General features: G+C 37.6%; 1 protein-coding gene across 2 annotated transcripts; it reads right to left on the reverse strand.

The window, feature by feature from the left end:
* Window positions 1-10,667: 10,667 nt before the first annotated feature.
* Window positions 10,668-12,710, reverse strand: Spin2b (spindlin family member 2B). Of its 2 annotated transcripts, none has more exons than XM_077106419.1 (2): window positions 12,416-12,710; window positions 10,668-11,744 (listed from the first exon to the last, which is right to left on the reverse strand). In XM_077106419.1, exon 2 carries the CDS (start codon window positions 11,740-11,742, stop codon window positions 10,966-10,968), a length of 777 nt encoding a protein of 258 aa, XP_076962534.1. In that variant the 5' UTR covers window positions 11,743-11,744; window positions 12,416-12,710; the 3' UTR covers window positions 10,668-10,965. The 2 variants fall into 2 exon arrangements, with proteins under 2 accessions (XP_076962534.1, XP_076962533.1); XM_077106418.1 differs by having other exon boundaries at window positions 12,404-12,710.
* Between the last annotated feature and the right edge of the window lie 5,095 nt (window positions 12,711-17,805).

The following is a 17,805-nucleotide window of genomic DNA, read 5'->3' on the forward strand; positions in this document are numbered from 1 at the left end:
TGGGGGTGGAAAAGCAACACAAGTATTAATCAGCTTTTCCTCACTATGACCAAAATACCTGACAAGAATAACTTACAGGAGGAAAAGTATATTTTGACTCATAGTTTCAGAGGTCTCTGTCCATGGTCAACCAACTCTATTGCTCTGTGCCAAGCAGAACATGTTGGTGGAAGGACAAGGCAGAGAAAAACTGTAAAGCTCATGACAGGCAGGAAGAAGAGAGAGAGAGAGAGAGAGAGAGAGAGAGAGAGAGAGAGAGAGAGAGAGAGGGGATATGAAGAAAGAAGAAGAGAAGGAAAAAGAAAATGAGAGGGAAGAGGAGGAGAGGAAGAAAGGAGAAGAGAAGGAGGACAAGAAAAAGGAGGAGATGAAGATGAAGAAGACCAAGGCAAAGAAGACAAAAATGGAGAGGAATAACAGGAAGATGAAGATGAAGACAACAATGATGACCATGATGAAGATGAATAAGAAGAAGAGGAAGAGGAAAGCCAGAAACAAAATGTAATCTCAAGGTCATGCTCCCAGTAATCTACTTTCCTTCAGTTACACCCCACCTGCCCACAGTTAGCACCTAGTACAATAGTTCTTTCAAATTGTTAATCTATCACATTGATTAATTTAATTAATTAATTTATTTTTGGTATTAGGAATTGAACTCAGGGGCATTTAACTGCTGGGCTATATCCCCAGTTTCCTTTTTAAATATTTTATTTAGAGAGAGGGTCTTGCTGTGTTGCTTAGGGTCTTGCTATGTTGCTGAGACTGACTTTGAACTTGAGATCTTTCTGACTCAGTCTCCTGATAATTTAATTTTAATGAACCCTTATTAGGTTAAAACTGTCAAAACCAAATCATTTCATCTCTGAACATTGCTACATTGTCTAACATGAGCTTTTGCCCAGGGTGGGGTGGACCTCACATCTAAACCATAATAGTATGCAATGTGGAAACTCTCACTGGAAATAAAGTTTGAAAAAAATTCATGTTTGGTATGTACTAGAGACAGATTCCTTTACTTTGAACATGTCTGTGAAGGTGATTATGTTGTCATGTCCAGGATAGTGATGAATAGTCAGGAATTGCAGCAATTTAGGTAGAACATTCTCAGCCTGGAGCTTGATTTAAGTCACATCAGGAAATGTTCTTTTGCTGTGGTTATCATTTACATGAATGACTCAGATTGTTAGACTAACATCAGCAGCAATTTGGTTCTGTAGTTTGTATCCCCAAAGAGAGGTATCTTTAATCTGTAATATTGTAGTTTTCCAAATAGCAAGTCAAATGTGTAGATCATTGCCAATATCCCATGAGTCAATAAAGTATACCAGACTTCTAGAGGACTATGACCTGTACTTATAAAAATGGCCTTTGAGTCATGGCAACTAAGGAGAGCTCTCATATCTGTTTTCAGTCTTCATATACTGGCACATATTAAATATATGAAGCAGTCCAATGGACACCATCAGTTTCCAGGTTATCAGTGAACAAAGCCCTGCATTTAGTCAAATTTCCGTAAGGACCTTATTTTAGACAAAATCTTTAGTTTAAATGTCAGAGTGGGAAGTAGAGTTTGTATGCAAAGGCTAACAGACCCTCTTTCATTTAAAGCCTTTGTGCCAATTTTAATATACTATTTATATTTAATAAGCAAGCCTTGTTGTCCCATAATAGAAGACTTGTTATATAACTGTGAGCAGATTGTAATCTGTATATATTCCAGTAGTATGGGAAATAAGGTGTTGCCAGTATTCAACAAACATGTACCATGTGCCATCAGTTTTTAGAATAGATTCAGAGTCATAATGTCTGTAACACCTAGGATGACACTGAATTTATTTAACAACAATCCAGTGCAACTCTTCAGCTCCCTTTAAAATTTACACTGTGTAGACAAAGCTACTCTGTTAGAGATTTTGCCACTCTTATTACCAGTGCCTCCTTGAAGTATTTAATAAGGACTTTGCTTTACATTTTTCCTCCTGGGATTCTATACTGTTTGTGTTGAAACATTCAGGAAAAGAATAGGGAGGCTGAGGGGAAAGAAATTTTTGTGTCCTACTAGTACTTCTCTGCATGGGGTAAAATTTCATCTGGCAGTTTTGAGACAGGAAAATATAAGCATCAGATCTTTGAATATATTCAGATTTGAAGGCATCTGAGTGCAGAATTAGAATGGCAATCACAAACAATAATAAATGCCGGTAAAGATGTGGAGAAAACGTACCCTCAAATATTGCTAGTGGGATTGAAAATTAGTACAAACATTCTGGAAAGGAGTATGGAGATCCTTCAAAAGAATGGGAATGGGACCACCATATGGCCCAGTTATCCCACTCCTTAGTATTTATTCAAAAGATACAAAAATCAGCATACTATATTGATATAGGCATATCAATATTTATAGCAGCACAATTAAAAATACCAAGTTATGGAATCAGCCCAGCTTCCCATCAACAGATCAATGGATAAAGAAAATCTGGTATATATACACAGAGGAGTTTTACTCATCCATAAAATAGAATGAAATTATGGCATTTGCTGACAAATGGATGGAACTGGGAACATTATGTCAAGTGAAATAAACCAGACTTAGAAAGTCAAGGGTCCAATGTTTTATCTAATATGTGGAAACTAGAGCAAAATAAAGAACAAAAGGAGGAGATCCCATGAGAATAGCAGAGAGAATAGTGGAGTAGAGAAAGGGGATAAAGGGGAGGGAGGAAAGATGGGAAAAGGGAGGAGCTGTGGAATGAAAATGACCAAATAATGCCATGTACATATATGAATATACCATAGTGAATTTCACCTTTATGAGTATCTATAAAGCACCAATTATAAACAACAAATAATAGAACAAAGACCAGTAGAGGAAGGAGAGTATGGGGCAGGAGAAAGGGAAGGAAAGAGGGGACTGAAATGAGAGCAAATAATATTCCATGAATATATGGTTATGCATGTCAAAATTAATCTCACTATTATGCATAACTTTAATACACTAATAAAAACATAACTTTCCTATGTACATATATGAATACACCACAGTTAATCTCAACATCACATATATCCATAAGACTGGAATCTTAGTTAGAATAAGATATATTCCATGTTTGTATAAATATATCAAAATAGATTCTATTGTCATGCATAACTAAAAAGAAAAAATTAAAAATTTTTTAAAAATTAAAATAACTGATGTTCTGCCACTGAAATAAACAAGTTGGGCCTGTTAATATTACTCAAAAGAATGTATTTTATAGGAATTTTATTATCATTAATTGGATCAAAAAGATTTACTTTAGAAAGCCAGAAAAAACGAGTGCAGAATTGTCATAAAATGTTTACTCACAAGATCATATTAACTTCCTTTTCCACTGTAAATGCAGACAAACTGTTTCATGATTCTGGATGACTTTACCTTATATGAGTCCAATAACTTTGACACCCATATCTAACAAAGTAATAATTTTTTTCTTCACACTGCAATTGCCTGGCCTGCTCACATGTGTGCCCATGGAATTTGATCTTTTTGGGGGACAGAGAGACCTAGGTCCTAATCTCTAACCATTTTTATCCTTATATTAGCTATGGTTGAGTAGCATTAGAAAGTAGCATTAGAAAGGCTTTGCTATGTTGTTTCTCAACATATTGAACTTCTAGCATTTTCAGATTACCCAATTGCTGATGGGGCAGAAGGAGCCCACATAATATGAAATGACTCATCTATTGAGGACACAATGTTTCAACCTTAAAGAATGTTTTCCTCAGCAGTCATAGATAAATACTTTATATTTAAAATGGTAAGCTTTACAAAGTCTGGTTAACTTGACTCACATAGCAGAAAGCTTATTTGAGAAATTCATCATAATTTAGTGGAACAAGATAACAGTTTTCTCACACAATTTAGATATTCATGCTAGGAGTGTTTTTTAAATGGTGATATTACTCATAAAAAATTAAGTTTCTTTGGGTAAATTTCTCATTCATCAGCAGGTGACTTTGCCATCATTGTAAACCCATTCTCTGACAGAAAGAGCCCATATACCATGAAATGATTCACCTGTGGGGGACACAGGATTTTAATTAGTTTAGAAATCACCCAAGAGTGTCAAAACTCCTTTAAGGACCCAGTACCACTGCAAAAAAAATCCTTTAAGTTATTTACAATTATCTCCTAATATAGCTAATATATCTAAGGTTCACATGATTATTTGAGATTGGGTTGAGTCATGAACAGACTCATTGTTTACATTCTTTTTAATTTTTAAATTTGTTTTACTTAGTTATACATGGCAGTATAATGCATTTATGCACTTTGATGTATCATACATAGATGGGATATAATTTCTCATTTTTTTCTGAGTATATATGTTGTAGAGTCACATTGGTCATGCAGTCACATATATACATAAAGTAGTAATGTCTGTTTTGTTCTACTATCCTTCCTATCCCCACATACCCTCCTCTTTCCTCCCTTCACTTCCTTCTACCTAATCTAACATAACGCTATTCTTCTCTAGCTCCCTGCCCCTCTTATTGTGAATTAACATCTGCATATTAGAGAAAACATTCAGTCTTTGGTTTTTTGGGATTGGCTTATTTTGCTTAGCAGGATATTTTCTAACTCCATCCATTTACTGGCAAGAGCCGTAATTTCATTCTTTTTTAAAGCTGAGTAATATTCCACTAATTATATATACCACATTTTCTTTATCCATTCATCTATTGACGGACACTTATGTTGGTTTTATAGTTTAGCTACTGTGAATTGAGCTGCTATAATTATGTGCATCATTTGCTTGGTCCTCTTGTTGCCCAAGTGAGCAGGCATATGTTCTAATGATTTACTAGTATTCTGATCATAGTGCTTATTATTTCCCTCCTTTTACTCTCAGTGTTGTTGTATGTCTATGTCACTGTTGCCTGAAAGGAGACAAAAAACTTATGTCAACTCAGGATGAATATCAGTACTATTTGTCAAAATAGTGGGGCCAGAGATTAACCGATGGCTTGGTGCATAGGTCTCACCTGGAACTGAGTAAGCAAGAAACAAGGTAAAGTTCTAGCCTCTTTGAATCTACTTTTTGATACACTAAAACCACAACCTCAGTTTTACCTTATTAATAGTTTATTATTCATGACAAAAGCAATAGCTAGAACATCAACATCTACCCTGGATTCCTGAGCCCTATTTGCCATAGAGTGATGTGAAATGGGCAGCTGACATATGTAGTAGATTTCATTAGAGGAGAGGAAATTTCAGTTTAAGGGACTTTATATTTTATATTAAACAATAAATAATCTTCTCTTTGCTCTAGAAAGAGACATATTTGTTACATTGAAGTAAGAGTTTCTACATTTGCTCTAGAATCAATATCTCTATTTTACAGTTTTTAAATTAAAAATTTTTAGTTGTACATAACAGTAGAATATATGTACATATTAACTTATTTTATTTAGGTTCCCACTGTTGTGGTCATATTTGAGGTGGAGTTACCCTGGTCATGTATTCAAATACGAGGCTAGGAAATTTGTGAGCAATTAATTCTACTGTCTTTCCAATTCCCCTCCCTGCTCCCTTCCCTTTGCCTAATCCAATGGACTTTTTATTCTTCACCTCCCCACCCTCCCTTGTTGTGGGTTAGCATACACAAATCAGAGAGAACATTTGACCTTTACAAAGATTTTTGTTACTCAAATATCCTTTAAAAGATAGTAAAAAACAAAGAATAATCAGTTCTTTGCTTATAAGATGTACAAAAACACGAGACTCATGCAGAATTGTGTTTCAACAATGTAAGAGTGAAATTGATGGAAAATGTCAACCTCCAAACCCACTAGATAATGACTAATTTATCTCCAACTTAAACTCCCACCCATGCATAGGATCTCTGAATTGTTGACCAGGTTGTCAATACATATTTTCAAACTTCATACATGTTGATTCGATTCATATGAAAAAATATTTCATATTTAAAATTTTGGTACTGGAGATTGAACCCAAGAGTGAGCTAAACCCCTAGACCTTTTATTATTTTGAGACAGGAAGTTGCTAAGTTGCTTAAGGCCTTCTTCATTGCTGAGGCTGGTCTTGAACATGTACAGGAGTGCATGCCTCAGGATCCTGAGTTGCTGGAATTACAGGTGTGCACTACTGAACCTAGCTGCATATGTCATTTTGATTTCCATTTTCCTGAACACTGTGAGATTCATAAAATTGTAAAATACTTACTGAGCACATATTTATACCAGGTACCATTTTAAGAACTTGGATACATAAGAAAACATAAAGAAAGAAAATTCATGTACTTATAAAGCTGACATTCTGAAAGAGAAAAAAAACAATAAATGAACTAAGTAAATGATATGTGTTAGAAGATAACATACAGAAAATGCAGGGTAAGTAATGGGGAATAGAATAAATTAATAACTTTTTTCAACCATGTGGTTTCTTGTTTCATTTTTTTGCCCAATTTGTATTTGTCATTTGCATTAAATCATAACCTATGCTATTCTTTTTATTAATTTAAGTCATCAAAGTTAGTATACTAATCTTACTTTTACTACTATATATAGGTCAACTTTTGCAAATAGGGTGGTGCATATTTTAATATAATAAATATTGTCAACATTTTATTCAGTTTCTGCATTTTGTGACTTTAAGCATAATCTTTCTCAGTTCTAAAGGAAAAAAAGAATAAACCTTTGCTCCAATTGTATTCTAAAAGTAAATGTTGTATAACGGTGCATTAAAAGTTTTTTAACAACATTATTTTTATTAGTGATTAATGCTTAAAAATGTGTTGCTATACAATTTGTGTAATTTAAATTAATTTAAACATATTAACATATATTAGTTATAAAAATTAATAGGATCCATGGTAATATTTCCATATATTCATTGATCTGAAATTTATTTCATGTGTAAAGTATGATGACAAGTTTAAGTAAATTTATATTGTAAATGTGGATGATCAATTAATCATTTTTTTTAAGATTTTCTTCTTTTATCGATTTTTTTTAAAAAAATAAATGACAGCAGAATGTATTGCAATTCATACTACACATATAGAGCACAACTTTTCATATCTCTGGTTGTATATTCAATTAATCATTTTTAAAATAAAATTATTTTCATTACTGATCTGAAATATCATCTCTATTAGAATTCAAGTTTCTCAGATGTAAATCTGTTTCTAGGTCACTCTTCTATTCCACCAATATATTTGATATCTACTTTCCATCTAAACACGCCATATAGACAATCATTAGAGTTGCCAAAGTAATCCCCTTAAAATATGAGAAAAATCATGTCAAGTTTCTGCTATAAATAGCTGAATGACTCCCCACTACATTCAATGGAAAAGCCAAATCCCATTCTGCATTCCACCCTGCAGGGGTTTAAGCTATCTGACTCTCAGATCTCCATTACTCCTTTGAAATAACCTCTTACTATTCTCTACCTTGCTCACTTAGCTCCAGCTATAATGATTCTGCCTATTCTTCCTTAAATAAACCAGGTCTTCTTCTGAATTGGGCCACAGAATTTGTTATACCTCTACCTGGAATGCTGTAACACGTGATGACAGGTGGGTTGTCTAGCTAATTCAAAGAATCAGATCCACAGACAAGTGGAGGCAGAGTAGCAAGATTTATTTAAAGCAGAAAAGGCTTTTTCAGCAGGAGGCAGGATTCCAAGGGAGACTAATGGTGAATTTCTTCTGTCTACTGGTTTCTATAGGCTTGATCTGTACCTATAGGTGATTAGTGAGATGGCATTTAAGTACAGATTTCAGAAAGGGGACAACCAACTCTCCATTGTGTATTCTTTAGCAAACCCTGGAGATAATAATTTGTAAGGCTTCATTAATATAAGGGTGGGGGTGAAGGTTTCTTAGAACAAGAGGCAGTGCTTTAAAGAACATTTTGCAGTTGATTTTTGCTAGGAGCAGTTAAGAAACTGTCGGCTAGGAATACAAAGGGTCAGAAATTTGTTTTCCCAAATCTCTTTCTCTTTTTCTTATTTGTTACACAAATTAGTTGTACATTACACCAGAATGCATTTCAAATCATCACATACAAAGGAAATACAACATTTCAATTCTCTGGTTGTACACGATGTAGACATGCAACATCCCTACAATCATACATGTTACCTAGGGTACTGATGTCTGCCTAATGCCACCATGAATCCTATCTCCATGACCCCTCCCCTCTCAACCTTCCCCTTTGCCCAATCCAAAGTTCCTCCATTCTTCCCATGCTCCCCACACCATTATGGATAAGGATTCATCTCTTTCTCTTTTTCTTCTCTCAGACCCTTTCCCTAGCTGCCTACACGTGGTCAATCTTTCTGTCTGAAAGCTACTTCCTCCAGAAAACTACAGGGCTAATTCTCCAATACCCTCCAGATCCTCACTCAAAAGTCAAGCTGTCAGGGAGTCTGTAAACTCAGCCTCCTGCCTTCAATTTCATTTCCCTGTTCCCTGCTATATATTTCCTTCTTTGCACTGGTAACTATGAAAATGTTTTATATTTACACTAATTTATCTTGGCGACTGCCTCCCTCCTAGACTAAAATGAAAACTCTGTGAGAGTAAGAGTTTTTATTTGCTTCTATTGTATCAGTATCTGTGCATAGAAGAGGGCCTGGCAGAGAATTAAAAAGCAAATGGGAGCAAAACAAATTTAAAAAAAAAAAAAAAAAAAAGGATAGATTTCCCTGGGTCTAGCCTCAACGGGTCAAGCCCCATCATAAATGAAAATGTCTCCAGGTGTCCCCTGAGCATTTTGCTAGAGAGACACAGGCCAGTGTGGGATGGTCATCAGGAGAGGGACTCTGAGCTTAAAACGGGTTGAGTGCTACCTCACACCTGGCTCCTAGTATCCTTGTTGGAATGTAGACCCCAATAAGTTATTTTTTGTTTGTTTGTCTGGGTTTTCAGGAGAGGCCAGAAATAGCTTTACATTATGCAAAGTCCTCAAATGTCCAAAGTATGTGATTTAAAGGAGAAGAAAATAATACAAACACAAAGATCAAGCGAAATGAGACAGCAGGCTGACATTGTTCCCTGGGCAGCCTGCTGGTGTTGGCTGGATGAAACTGTATGAAAGAAAGCTCATCCCTGCTAAGGCGAGGTGGGCTTGCCTTGTGCAATTCTTGAGGCACTCAGCTTCAGGTCAATTTTGGGTGGAGAATGAGCTGGGTTTGCCACCTTCTTTCAACTCCTGGAAGCTCCACTCCACCCCAGGATGCATGGAGTTAAGAAAGCCTGGGTAGCAGTGATAGACCATCACTCTTTCTTGAGGGACACCATACACTCCAGTGAGGGGCAGGAGTGCAGAAGCCAAAGAAAGACTTTTGAGGGGGACTTCAGGAGGACTAGGTAAAGACAAGACAAAGAAGAAGAAAAGGACACAGACCCATGAGCTGGACACCACAGTTGTGAGGGATTTTATTGCGGTTGTCACTCCTTTTTTTCCTCCACCAACCACAACCCTTCCATGCGGCATTATACAGTCCAAGCAATTAGTTGTACAAAATCACAACTTCCAGCCCAACCAACCATGGCATCAATATCACCTGGAAACAAAAGGAGAGCTGCATACACTTCCATCACAGCTCCCCATGAGTTTAAAGGGGACAAGATGGCCAGGAAGCACCAATGTAGTGTCAGTAGCCACAGGCTTTGTGTGGAGTATAGCCAGAATGGGGCTCCTAGGGGAAGAGGGCCTCCCTTGGGTGGAGCATGGGCTGCTGCCACCTGTGTGGTTTCAGACAGCTGTTGAAAGAAGCATGGATAGTGAAGTACTCGCCATGCCCTGGAGAGACATTAGGTTCAATCCTCTGATGCTCCTCCTCTCTAGGGAGGCAAGGAACATTCCTGTAGGAGGAAGAACAGTGGTGGGACTGCTGTACCTGGCTTCAGCAAGGTTCCATTTTTCTGGATAAAATACTTTCTCACTGCCCAGGTTTATGGAGCACCATGTTAGTGTGTCTAGGCTGAGGGCTGAGGTTCTGCTGGACATTTGTGGCACAAACTCCCTGAAACAAGAAAAGCTTTATAGTTATAAACTTGGCTCCCCTTAAGTTGTCTGAGTCATCCATCCCTGTCATAATGCCCTTCTAGGGAATCTCCAATGCATCTGCTTTCTTTGACAGTTGCCACTTTCTTTGTGCAGAGAGCCAGGGAGGGCAAAATGGATATAGCCAGGGATCTAACATTTCCTGGCCTTTTCCATCCCTCATAGGACCTGCTCATGCCCCCCACCCGCCAATTTTCATTTCCTCAGTCATTCTTTCCTCTTCGCATTGCTCCTTCCTCAATGTCCCCTCCATTTTTGGTCATGCAACCCATGCAGAGACCCTCCTTTTGTGTGTCCTTTGGCCTCCTCCGATCTGCCTTACTCTGGACTACTTCTAAGCTTCTTTGGGTCCCTCTCTACACAATTTACTTTGAGTGATCTACTCTAAGCCCCAAGATCTCACTCTTGGACATCCTTCACTCCCTTCCAGTAGCCTATCCCTCCCGCAGGGAGCTTCCCAATGTTTTGGCCCCTCTGTACCTCTTCCTAAGCAGACAACTCCTCCTCTCCCATCCCCCACAGCCCATCATTAGTCCTTTCCCCTCCCCACCAGATCAGACCAGCTAAGTCTTGTTCCATTTTTAGATGAGTGATTATGATACTAGCTGCACTTATTCACAGCCTGAATTGACAGCTGTTCCTTCCTTTCGTGCCCCATCCACCAAACACACTCAATCTTTTCAACAAGACAAAGTGCTTACACACAGCATGTCATGTCCACATAAACTTGTATTTTTCAGCACAAAACAACAGTTATGCTGGCAAAGACGTTGGGTTTTCAGGGACCCTTAAACTTTCAATACACTGAAAAGCAGCATTTTTTTAGAGTGTCTACAAATTATACGTTTATTTCCAAAGCTGTGGCACATTTTACCCTAAGAGTTAGGACTTTTTCACCAAATCATAGACATAGATGTGGAAATCATCATCAAACTTGATGAAATACACAGAGGGTTTGGCTTCCACTTGGTGAATGACCATTCCGATTCTTTTGGAGCCATCTTCTTTGGTATATTCCACATGTTTACCTATCAGGCCATCTACAACTCCTCCAGGCTCCCTCTCTGCTGGAGGAGACTCACTGGACTCTGGCATGATACGGAGGTCACCTTCTTTATAATCATCTAGAAGCTGGTACATGTACAGGACAGGATCTTTCTCATAGGTAATATAAAACCAGGCTTTCATGATAGGTGCTTGGGCTAGGACCATCCCCCTCCATTCATCCTTAGAACCATGCTCACCCTCAAACATGTGTTCCACTGCTTTGCCAATTATGGTATTTGCAAGGTTGGCATCACTAACTTGGGATGATGCCACCCTGTCGGAAAGAATTTTAAGAGACAAAACTCTTTCATCTCTGTGAAGTTCCAGGCCATAGACACAGTCAATTCCATCATATTTCACCAGATAAAGAGAGGGGTTTATAGGCACCTGATCCAGAACAGTTCCCTTCCACTGGGTGATGGGCTCATCGCCTTCCTTCCATCCATGGGAAATTCTGCAGCCCACGATGTTCCTGCGGGGCTGGGATGAGGGTCTGCCCCTGTGCTTCTTCTGGGAAGCTTTCTTCTTGGACACGTTTGCAGACCCAGTGGCCCTTCCTGCAGCTGCCCTGGTTTGTTGCCCTTCGGCCTCCTGTACATTGGGAGTCTTCATGCCTGCAGGGAAAGGACAGAATAGAGACAGATACCCAATATGCCATAAGGTGAACTTCTCCCATAGCGATGTCTCTATGTACCCTGCACAGGCGCCTAAAATTTCCCCAGGAGCCTGGCAGCAATGCTGGGAATCCTGGCTGCGTGCCTGCAGTGCTTCTCTCTCTCTCTCTCTCTCTCTCTCTCTCTCTCTCTTTCTCTCTCTCCCTCTTCCTCTCTCTCTCTGAGGTTTCTTTAGGCTGAGGGGAAGGGCTGGAGTGGCTGGAGTGCTGCCTGGGATTAGGAACTCTGCAGAAGGGAAAGGGCTACCTCCTCCTGGTTCAGCGTCCAGTTCCCCCGCCCCCACCTGCCACTGGTGCCCACTCCAGATCCCCTGCAAAGCGTCTGTCTTTCCACTACCTTGTCTGGCACCCAGTGCCCGCCTGCACTGAGCGCCCCAGACTGCTGGCCACACGCCCCCCTGCCTATCCTAACCGCTTCCCTTGTATCCACCTTCCTTGCTTTCCCGTGCTCACTTCCAAACCCTTGCTTGGCTCTTAAGGCACCCACCCCCTTTTTCCTGTTGCCCGCCGCACACTCCCCTACGCCAGCCTGGCGCCCACCTCTACCCTTATCTCCTGCAAGATTCCATCCCATCCCCCTCCCTCCTTTCTGGCGCCCACCAATGGCCTTGCCCTGCCTGGCGTCCACCGCCGGAGATCGCGGGCCTCACGTGCCCAAATCGGACACCTCGCTGCTGCCTCTGCTAAGAGCCCGTGGAGAAGGAGGATCCGCGGGCGACCAGTCGAGTGAGTGCTTGCCAGAGCTGCGAGGGGAGGATCCGCAGGCGAAGAGAGTATTACGAGGGCGGCGGGGCAGGCGAAGAGGGCGGCGGCGGCGTTGCTGGTGCTGGGTTCGTGGGCCCTCTGCCTTCCCCTTGGTGGTGGCGGCCCCTCTGCCACCTTGGGCTTCCACCAGCTGCTGCCGCCGCCGCAGTCTCCTCCCTCTTTCCGTAGCGCAGCTTCCTGCCAGGAGAGAGGCCTCCCCTTCCTGCCAAACACTCCCACCCCCACCGCAGCTCATAAGCCAGACGTTGCCTAGTGTCCAGAGGGGAGCATTTAGCCTGGGCTCCTCTTAGCCAAAGCTTGAGGTTCTGGGTCCTGAACCTTCCTTCTACTGTCTGGTCTCCCTAGCCTCCGATTTCAAAGCCCTTGGTTCTTATTGCCACCTCTTCTTCTACTATATCCGTGTCCATTCCCCATCTGCTTTTCATCTTCCAGGAATTCCCCTCTTTTCTTTTTTCCCAGTACCCTTTTGAAGTTATTCTTTATACAAGAATTTAACTTTCCTGTTGTTTAAAACGGATTGGAGGAGAGAAATGAGCTAGTGCTTATTCTGACATTTTGGAGTAGCCTGTGCATAATTTTTCCCGACTGAACTTTCCTTGCCTTTACTCTTGAGGAATTTTGTATCTTTTCCTCTTCTACTGAAAACTAATTGCATGCATAAAGTGAGCAATGTTTAATTTCAGGAAAATGATTTGAAGAATAACATAATCAACATAAATCCTAACTCTCATTCTCTTATCTCACTGTATATTAATATTCATTATTTCTGTTTCCTTTTTCTTAAGCTTTTTCAAAACTGGGATTATTTTGTTTGTGAATTTTCATGCCACATCCTTTTCCACATTTAATAAGCATTTTCTCTGGATGTTAGATATTTTAAAAACTATTCTTTTGTTTTCACTTTACAAATATTTATTGAGTATCTATTACCTGTTTTATTGCCTTGGATCCATTAAACTGAAATTTACTGTGATCTAAAATTTGTTTTTTCTTCCATTACTTGACTTGGGAGAGTATTTTCACAGTAACTACTAATCAGATCTATTTATAGTAATGGAAAGTTTTTGGAAAAATAACTATGAGAATAGGGAAAAATGAAAGTTTTATAAATCAGTGGAGAAAGACTAGATGTTCTTCAAGAAATGTTGGAATGAGTCTTTAAATAGGCAAAATAAGAATACTAAATTTGTGCCCACCTCAAGGGCAGCGGGGCCCACCTCAATATTTGATTTTTTTAAATGTAAAATGCAGCAAGATAAAACAGAACACAAGAAAAGTAACCCTAAACCATGTAATCATATGAATGTTTAATAATTACTTATAGCATCCGAATCAGAGGAAAGGTTGTCTATTAAGAAAACATCTAGGCTTAAGTCAATAAAATAATTCCTAAAATGAAAAATAAGATCAATAATAATTTTGTTTCAACAGCTAAAGTATGAAAGAATTTAAAATATTACTTAGTTTCATGGGGTATAAGAAAAGAGGGTTACATCTAGTGCTAATGGAAATGAATATTCATGTCATTTTTATTGCAAACAATTGGGTGATATACTGTTTATCCTGTAAGAGTTTGTTTAGTTCTGGTTTAGTTACTCAGGGGATACTACTGTTGAATCCTAACAAAAAGTGAAAGGGGTTTACCAAAGCCTTATACTGCAATTACTGTATCAGTAGGTATAAAAAGCAGTCAAAATCCTTGCTTCTAAGTCTTTTACCAGTTCCCTCTAGAATGCGTAAATTTTTCCAGGGTTGAAGGATCATCCACTACATTCCCTGTTCATTACTTAGACTTGTTTTCCTCTATCTTATCTGAATTATTATTCCCCATGTTTTTGATTTCTAGATGCCTTTGAGCAGATTGTTTTAAGAGTTTTTGAAAAAAATATTTTTGTCCATATTCAATAGTTTTTATAAAAGGAAAACTAGTTTGAATTGTTTAGTGGGGTAGGAAGGGGAAGCATGGGGGGAATAGATGAATTCTAGATAGGGAAGAGGGGTGGGAGAAAAAGGGAGGAGACAGGGGATTAGCAAGGATGGTGGAATGTGATGGACATCATTATCCAAAGTACATGTTTGAAGACATGAATTGGGTGTCAACCTACTTTATATACAAACAGAGATATGAAAAATGGTGGTATGTATATGTGTAATAAGAATTGTAATGCAAAAAAACAAAGTACATGTATAAAGACATGAATTGGCATGAACATACAAAGATATGAAAAATTGTACTCTCTATGTGTAATAAGAATTGTAATGCATTCCACTGTTGTGTATTTAAAAAATAAATTCAATTAAAAAAAGATAATGTCAGTAAGAATATTTTTGCAGTTATTCATATATTTTTTAAGGTTCGTGAAGCTAGAAAAAAACAATTACATATGTTTTACTTCTATAATACAATTTACTATGGGTTATAGAAATTCTGGTTTAAATAATTTATTTATTAAATAAATTTATTAAGTAATTGTTTTAAAACTATTGTATAATTTAATTTTTATTTTTAGTTTATATGAGTATCACTAAAATAAGTACCCCAGTCCTAAATCTATGATTTTAAAATATTTTTAAGGAGGCACTACTTTCTTGTAGTTTTCCTCACCCTAATTAAGGAATATTTCTGTAGTTTGACTACTTAAAACATTCTATTGATCTCCACTTCTTGCAAAAAATGACTGGACACAGAAAATAAACCCTGATATCGAAAAATTATTCCACTGTTGAAATGTTCTCAAACTGCTTATTTGTTCTTTTAAATCAAGGATTACCTAACACATGGACAGAGCAATTAGAAAGTCTCTCTGATTTCTAAATGGTACTAGAACACTTTCCAGAGACTCTGTCGGAATTTCCTTTTCTTACTCTGTAAAATTGGCTCTGCTTTCAAGTACCTTTAATGTCTACTGAAAGAAAATTAATGTAGATGTTTTGTGTTCTCTTATGAATATACACCCTTTGTTAGTTTTGTCCACAGCATTATAGAAAATTATGTAATATTCAACAAGTCAGTTGAAATTTTGAAATACATTTGAAATGTTTTATGAGAAACAAAAGATGATCAGAATTCATGTTGTGAAAGATTAATGAAGTACATACTAATATACATGTGTGTATAGATCATGAAGTAATAATCCCATGTAATAAAGTTAGAGGAATAAAAAATAAAAGCTTGGTTAAAATAAAAAAATAGTTTTGTCCATATTCAATAGTTTTCATAAAAGGAAAACAATTTTGAATTGTTTAGTCTCCTAGTACTAACATTCCAAACACCATTGTTCATGATAAAATATGTGTCTATCATCACGTTGTATACAGTAACTTTTTAGTAACTTTGTGGAATGAAAGCTTTTCATATGTCAATCATGCTTTAAGAAAGTGGTATAAAGTTTTTTAAAAAAGCTTCTTCAACTATTTGCAATACCTTCAAACTGAAAATCACCCAAATTTCCATCAACAGTATGTTGGATATGTTATGGTATGTTCACTGGCACACACTATAATATTGAATTTATTTAAAGTTAACAACAGTCTAATTAATCTGTTGCTCTGAAAGTTTAAAAAATAGCAGTTATTCTTGCAAGGATATTTCCCAACCAGTCAGTAACAATTCATATTATCAACAGTTGATAAAAGTAAATACTGGAGACATTTTAAAATTGTATATATGGCAAGAAAAATTTATATAGATGCTGAGCTGCAAAATGTATGAATTGTAATAGATGTCAGTTTGTATTGTAGCATCCAATCATATTTCATTTAATAGTGTCACAGTTTTCCTCTGAGAAACAAACTAGGCCTGACCTGTTAGACCACGGCATTACTGTTAGCCTGATTGGTTTAAAAAGAAGCACCCGACTTAGAGGCAATGAGGCACGATGATATTTTGCATGAACTCTGCATGAGACAGATGATCTTTTCTATTGATGTGAGTGAACCTGAAAAGATATGAGGCCCTGCTCTATTCACCTTTACCATCTTCTGGAGACTGAAACTGAAAGCATCACAGAGAAGAGAATAGAGCCAAGCTAAGCAAAAGTGGGAATCCGTATTAATGAAATTTTTTACTATAGGTGGTCTTGACTGCTGATTTTCCAATATTTCTTCCACTCCAAGGTTTTTCCAAGCTAATTATGGTGATGTTACTTCCCCCACAAGTGATTGGTTAAGCATCAGACATGTGATCTAATACTTGCCAATTAAACATGACTTATAAAAAATGTCTGCTGGAGGACTTCTGTGAAAAAATTTATTTCTAAGAAAGAGCCAACAGGAAATTTTGTTTACTTTTCCTGTTTATAACGACAGTATATATGTCTTTTTCCTCTGGAATTACTGTAACCAGCCTGAGAAAAAACTTACATAATGAAAATGGCTGAGGATAGAATAGGAATACTTTGAGACCTTTGATCATATCATTTAGCTGCTACTTATAATATTTCTGGAGTTCTACTTTTGACTCCTAGTTATGAGGTAACAGGTTTCTTTATAGTTAAAGTAGTTATAGTCTGGGTTTTCTGTTACATGGAATTAGAAGCATCTTAAATGGTGAAATATCTCCAGACTGAAAAGGCACAGTATTCCCAGATCATACCATTAGACTTTTAAGTTATACAGAACAAAACATTCTCAGAGACTCACAAGGTCAGGACATGGAGCATTGCCTTAAGGCATAAAACAATTCCACGTTCCATTGTAGATGAGGTATAAAGAGTTAGCTGAAAAATAAGCATGAGGAAACAATTTTAATCTATGAGGAAAAATGCAATAAGATTAGCAAATAACTCCTTAAACAAATGTTGTCAACAAATGTTGAGCTTCTTATATTCCCTTCAGAGGAAGAGGTAAGCATTCTGACTCCAGTCTCTCTCTACTTCAACTATGTTTTCTATATACTTTAGATTTATGTCATAGAAAAATAAATTACCCTGATATTTATTCTCATGAGAAAAAATTAAATTCTAATCATTCATTTACAAAATTTATGCATTAATTAGATTTGTCTTACCAATTATCAAAAGTTAATACAGCTTACTTTAATATTCATTTTTACGTTTTTATTTATTTATGCAATTTTTTTGTGGTACTGGGGATTGAATCCAGGGCCTCACACTTGCTAGGCAAATGTTTTACCACTTTGTTACATCTCCAGCCCTTTTTATTTTTTATTTTGAGACAGGGTTTCAGTAACTTGCCCAATCTGATCTTGAACTTGGGATTCTCCTGTCTCCTGAGTA

This window comes from Callospermophilus lateralis, chromosome X (genome assembly GCF_048772815.1).
Source record: "Callospermophilus lateralis isolate mCalLat2 chromosome X, mCalLat2.hap1, whole genome shotgun sequence".
NCBI lineage: Eukaryota > Metazoa > Chordata > Mammalia > Rodentia > Sciuridae > Callospermophilus > Callospermophilus lateralis.

Excerpts from the sequence above, each read along its gene's own strand:
- Spin2b (XM_077106419.1), bottom strand. The coding sequence starts at position 11,742 with ATGAAGACTCCCAATGTACAGGAGGCCGAAGGGCAACAAACCAGGGCA.